A 6,133-nucleotide genomic window follows, 5' to 3' on the forward strand; every position below is an offset into this window, starting at 1 on the left:
GCGAGAGCTCAGGGAATCACCAGGGCGGAGCAAACAGCAATGGCTGCCAGTCAGCCCTGCACCGGAGAGGTCCCAGTGCAGGACTAATGACCTCTGCGAGCACCTCTGTCTGAAAGAAAGCCACCCTCACGTTCCTGTCCCAATGCCAAACAGTCCAGTTTCTCTCTGTATGTGTCTGGGTACCCAAGAGTCTCACCTGGAACTGGAGTTCAGAGCAAGCAGCAGCTTGTATCTCCCTCCCAATTAAAAGAGCAGCACATCCAGGTGCCAGCACTTTCCGCGCCTCTACACCTCTTACCAGTCTCAATGTGCTTTCTCCACCTCTCTAGCTGTGGAACTTCCACTCGGCCAGTTTTCCCGTGGTTCTGGGTGGTAGTTGTTCTGCCTTTTAGTTGTAATTTTGATGTGGTTGTGAGAGGCAGCAAGTATAGGTGTTTACCTATGCCACCATCTTGGTTCTCCTTTACATCTTCTATTCTTAATCTGCCACTTCCCCAGCCTCCTTAATCCTATTACTCTGACCTGACCCCACCTTTCTGAAGGCCTTGAGTTCTACAGCCCCACTCAACCCTACACACCTCTCTTAGTATCCCTGTTTGATGGAAGTTATTTTTCTGTGTGATATACACAGCGGTTGTTTTAAGGTGTTTATTTATTTTTAACCAAACTCAAAATCATAAGCAGGAGTCCATAAAACAGATAAAGCTGCTTTGGTTGAAGTAGGGGCAAAGGCAGGAGCCTTCCCCTCACACCCTGTAGGAGAACCTGTTTCTGTGGAAACCAGTTTGAAAACTACTGCCTACTAGTTTATTGTTTGTTTTCATTAATGGGTCTGGGGAATGTGCCTAGATAGGGCTGTTAGATTTAGTGAACAAAAATACAGAACACTCAGATAAATTTGAACATCAGATTTAAAAAAGGAACAAGGTATCACCCTGATTTTCGAAAGTTCACAATTTGCCAATTAGCTTTTGCAAAAGATCTACATTAGTACCTTTTCTGCTAACCGAAAAACAAAAAACAAACAAAAACAACCCAAAGAGGATTCTTTTAAAAAAAAAAAAAAAGGTTAAAAGCGAAAATAGTGTTCAGCATTTGTTTTGCAGTCAGCTCTTATAGAGGCAGTGTGCATCCTGAGCAGTGGGTGGCCTCACTAAGCCCTTTCCCAGGAGTTACCTCAGCACCAAGCCCCCATAACTTCAAAATGCACCTGTGAGCATCTATGCTTGATCCTGATTCATTAGGTGCATCTGTTAGCAATGTGTGTCCTAAAATATCAGAGTTCATAAGAGTGTTACACTTAGCATACAACCAAGTGTAATTAAGTATATTTGGTATGATTTGGTAGGTTATTTTGGGGGGTCTAGAAATGCTAAAAAGTTTTCCATATAAATTAATGGTTATTGCTTCTTTGCTTTATGCCATTTTGGCTTGTAAAAGATTTTATAGGAATGATCTACTTTCAGATTGTGGGGGAAATCTATAATTTTTTAGTACAGCAGATCCTAGAATAAAGTAGTTTTGTTTAAGGTCATCTATATATAAAAAAGGCTAATATGCAAAGTTTCCCCTCAGGAGTTCGACTATGAAATCGATTGCTCACTATGACGTGCACTGACCACCAAGGGGCGGCGCAGAACATGGCAGCGACCAGCGGCAGTGGCTGGGTGCTGAGGGAGCGAGGGAAGAAGGAGGAAGTGGGGAGTCAGGGAACCTGATTGGCCCCGATTGCTGGCTAGGCCTAGGGACCCTACTCATGCAGGAATTTTGTGCATCAGGCCTCTAGTTTAATTATAATGTTTATGAGCTGCCATAGGAACTTAACTCTTGTTTATATCAATTAGCCTATGGTAAAATTGGTTTTGTTATACATAGTTTTGCTTGAAGTTGTAGAACCAATTGATGATATTAAGTGAGGACTTACTGGATACCTATGAAATATTTGGAATACTTATACCAAAAAAAATTATTTTTCTAGAGTTCAAATTTAACTGGGCATCCTATAATTTTTCTGGCAACCCTACCCCTAGAGGAAATCAGGAAATTGAGTCTCAAAGGAGCCAGGGTCAGAGACAAGAAAAATACCTAGATTCCTCATTATAACTATGATACTCACCCCCAGGATTTCTCTTGTGTAGTAGTACTTGTCCCCCTTCTCATATGACAGGAAGGCATGCACAAACAAGAAAACATTCAGCCCCAACCAAGTAACCTAGAGGAAGAAAAAAAAGCAAAGAATAAAGTGAAACTTGGGTATGGGCAGCAGGAGATAAGGGGTAGAAAATAGTGTCATCCTTTGGCTATTTTGTGTTTAAATATTTTCATTTCATTTTATTTTTTAAGTACATTTTTATTGATTTTAGAGAGAGAGAAGAAGGGAGAGAAATACAGATGAAAGAGAAACATCATTCAGCTGCCTCCTGCATGCCCCTACTGGGGATGGAGCCTGGAACCCAGATCTGGAATCAAAACAGTGACCTCTTGGTGCATGGGAAGACACTCAACCAACTGAGCCACATCAGCCAAGATAGTCTGTTTACATTTTAAATGAATACAATCTTGCTAGTATTTAACTTACTTTCAGAGTGAGTTAGAACTTCGAAACATGAATTAGACACTAATGAGCAGGCTCAGCAAACCAAAGTCCATCTGGCTCACCACCTGTTTTGTATAGTCTATAAGCTAAGAAAGGTTTTTACATCTTTTTCACATTTTTAAATAGTTGCAAAAAAATCAAAAGAAGAATGATATTTTATTGCATGAAAATTATATGAAATTCAAATTTCAGTGTCTATAAATAAAGTGGTATTAGACTTTAGCCATGCCTACTTATCTCTGTATTGTTTATGGCTGCTTTCGTGATAACAAGTTGAGTAGTTGTGACAGAGACCTGCAAAATCTAAAATGTTTGCTACCCAGACCTTTACAGGAAACATTTGTCGACTCCTGGTCTAGAGCATTTAAAATATTGCCTAAAAGAGTGCAATCAGTGAATAGTGGATTTCCAAAGGAACAAAGAATAAATTTAACAGCTGTAACAATACTCATCTGAAAAGGACTAAACCATTCCAGATTGGCTGGCCTCTTTAATTACACCCTGACACACATTTTCCTGTTTTTAGATTGTGAGTCTCTTTTTAAATTAACATATCATTGCTTTGGACTCATTTGAGCTCTTAAAACTGCGTTTGTCTATCCCAAGGTCTGTCTCTGCATTGGCAAAAAGGGGAAATTTGGAATCCACTGCCCACTGCCTTGGAGACCTATCAATTGGGCTTTAGCCAAAGCTTGGAGGTGCTAATATGTAATTGATCAGGACTCCTGGCATGGGAAAGCCTGCAATATATATATCCCTGGCCCCAGGATTGATCGGAACCATCTCAGACATTGCCCATCAGATTCACTAGCTCTGGACCACTCACACACCTCTAGCAGCATAGTGATTTAATGTGTGATATTGGAGTCAAACTCCCTGGGTTCAAATTCTAGCTCCATTACTTTTTATCTCTATAATCTTAGCCATAAATGTGATTAACTTCTCAGAACCTCAGTTTCTTCACCTGTAAAATGAAAATAATAGCAATATTTACCTCACAGCACTGCTGTGAGTCTTATATGAAATAATTCATGTGAAGTAATCACTGCAATGATTGGTGCATAGTAAGAGCTCAGTAAATGCTGGCTATAGAGTTGCATGGTTATCAGACTGTCTTTACCAATTAATTTCTTCCTGCATCCTTTGCTTAGAGGCCCTTTCCAGAAATAAGTGTCTTCCAGAGACTCTTTGACCCTAGTGGAAAATGTGATGAAAGCCAAAGATATCTCAAGATTCAGAAGATAGAGGAGAGAAACTAATTTAGAGGGAGAAGAAATATTTCAGGATCTGAGAGGGACAGAGAGGCCTAATAAAAAATTGTAGGTAAGGTAAATGACGAAATACAGTGACATCTGAGAGTAAAGAATTCCATTTCCCACGTCGACTATCATTTCCTCTGCTATGAATGGAAAAGAAAGTGGAGTAAAAGACCTGACAAGAAAGAGGAATAAAAATAGTTTTGAGTAATTTATTTTTTCATTTAAAAAATAGTGCATAGGAGTATATGTCAAGAAGCCTGAACCTGCCAGCATGATTGGTGAGGGATATAAATTCAAAACTAGACAGTTAAATGTAACTCATCATCATGGGCAATGAACTCTCCAAGCAAAAAATAGGGATACAAAACAGGATTTTAGAGCTAGAAACACCCTTACATTTGTATCTAATCCAGTCACTTCATTAATTCCCACCACACAACCCTGAAGTCTAAAGAGGATAAATAATTTGATCAAGGTCACTCAATTAGTAGCAGAACTGAAACTAATTTCTAGGTGTGCTATTTCCTAAATTAAACGTAGGGGATTGAAATGCTGAAAATATAAGTCATAACCTGCCAATATTTTCAATGTTGGTTACATGTTGAAAGGATAATCTTTTTGATATATTGGATTTAACAAATATATTGCTAGAATTTAATTTCACCTTTTCATTTTACCTTTTTCAATGTAAGTATTAGAAAATTTAAAAATCACATATGTGGCTCTCATTATATTTCTAATAGACAATGCTGTGCGATTATCTATAAGGCTCTAAGATCACCTCTAACTCAAATGTTCAATGATTTTATGAAATCTTTTTTATTGCTTTTAGAGAGAGAAAGGAGAGAGTTAGAGAGGGGGGGCATCAATTTGTTATTTCACTTATTTACTCATTTATTGGTTGCTTCTTATATGTGCCCTGAGCAGCAGAGATTCAACCTACAATCTTGGTGTATCGGGATGGCACTCTAAACAACTGAGCTACTGAGCCAGAGCCTTATGAAATTTTGATGTAAGCACTATAGGAAGGATGGAGAGAATAGAATGCTCCATGGCAGTAGTTAGAAGTGAGATGGAAGAGAAAAACAGAAGACAGGAAATGAAAGCAGGTTGAAATTTCAAATACTTGTGGCTTAAGAACACATTATTGTCTCTTTACCAATCAATTTCTAGAGTAGGTTTTTCCCCCCTTTTCTAAAGTGGTGAATATATTGTACACAGAAGAGTATATAAAGCATAGAGTTGGAATTCTGATAACTGACATCAATGAGCCCAATATTGGCATGTAATCTTTCCCTTTCAAATAGCTTTACTAATATGAGCAAGCAGAATGTCTCCTTACTCTGTTAAGATTAATTAATAGGCAGTTAAACATCACTTACCAGAACCAAAACTGAGAGCCAATGGTTAACCAACCAGTTTGCCATTCTGAAGAAGTGGTTTGGAACCTCTCTAGGCAGCAGGAAAACTTCAGCAACCTGGATTCTGGAAAGGTTCTTCAGGGTTGGGATCTGTTTCTAGCTCAAGTTCTGTGAGTCTTTAAGATATGAAAGTTGCACACCTACCCACAGAGCTTCCAGGAATAAATAAGTGCATTCAGCCTTCCTCCTCTGGACGGAACTATGTTATCAGCCTGGGTAGCAGACCAGCCCTACCTATGAGAACTACAGGGGTTTTCCCTGTTGGGGTTTTATCCCTTCAGGAAATAGCAGTCTTCTTGAGTGAGAATATGCTCTCATCATCTTATCAACATAACCTCATGTGAGGCATTGCCTTTGTTAGGCTGAGCTATAAACAGGTAACCTCAGGTGAAGCAGGACAGGATGTGAGCATGTTAGGGAATCTGCTTTAAGATAGGCTTTCAAAAGAGTTGTCACATCTGCCAGCTGTGATTTGGACCTCAAGCCTGGCTGGCTCAGAAATTTCAGTATCTGAAAGATGATTATTATCGAAGAAGATGATCTGGTTCTGGAGAAATGAAAAGAATGGCCAAATCAAATACAGTAATAGAAAATTTAGTAGTATAAATGTACACCTGGGTTCACAAAACAAAGTCAGAGTACTCAAAATGAGGGAGTTGATTGTCTCCAGTATGATTGAATAGCTAGAGTTGTGTGTTCAGTTCTAGGCACTGATTTTTTTCTACTATAAAATGATAAAATATACAAAAAGGGATATATAAAATATTGATGTAATATCAAGAATAATTTTAAGGAATAAATATCTATGTACTCACCACCTAAGTTAACAAAATAGAACATTGATTTCCAGTATCTTA

At 38.6% G+C, this 6,133-nt stretch overlaps 1 protein-coding gene across 3 annotated transcripts in view; it reads right to left on the reverse strand.

The window, feature by feature from the left end:
* NOX1 (NADPH oxidase 1) overlaps window positions 1–5,517 on the reverse strand; it is a 26,410-nt gene extending 20,893 nt beyond the window's left edge. For all 3 annotated transcript variants that reach the window (XM_006769702.2, XM_006769703.2, XM_006769701.2), the window contains exons 1-2: window positions 5,238–5,517; window positions 2,117–2,212 (exon numbers count right to left, since the gene is read on the reverse strand). In XM_006769702.2, coding sequence (XP_006769765.1) covers window positions 2,117–2,212; window positions 5,238–5,282 — 141 coding nt within the window. In that variant the 5' untranslated portion in view covers window positions 5,283–5,517. The remainder of the gene's footprint in view (window positions 1–2,116; window positions 2,213–5,237) is intronic.
* Between the last annotated feature and the right edge of the window lie 616 nt (window positions 5,518–6,133).

This window comes from Myotis davidii, unplaced genomic scaffold, assembly GCF_000327345.1.
Source record: "Myotis davidii unplaced genomic scaffold, ASM32734v1 scaffold2004, whole genome shotgun sequence".
NCBI lineage: Eukaryota > Metazoa > Chordata > Mammalia > Chiroptera > Vespertilionidae > Myotis > Myotis davidii.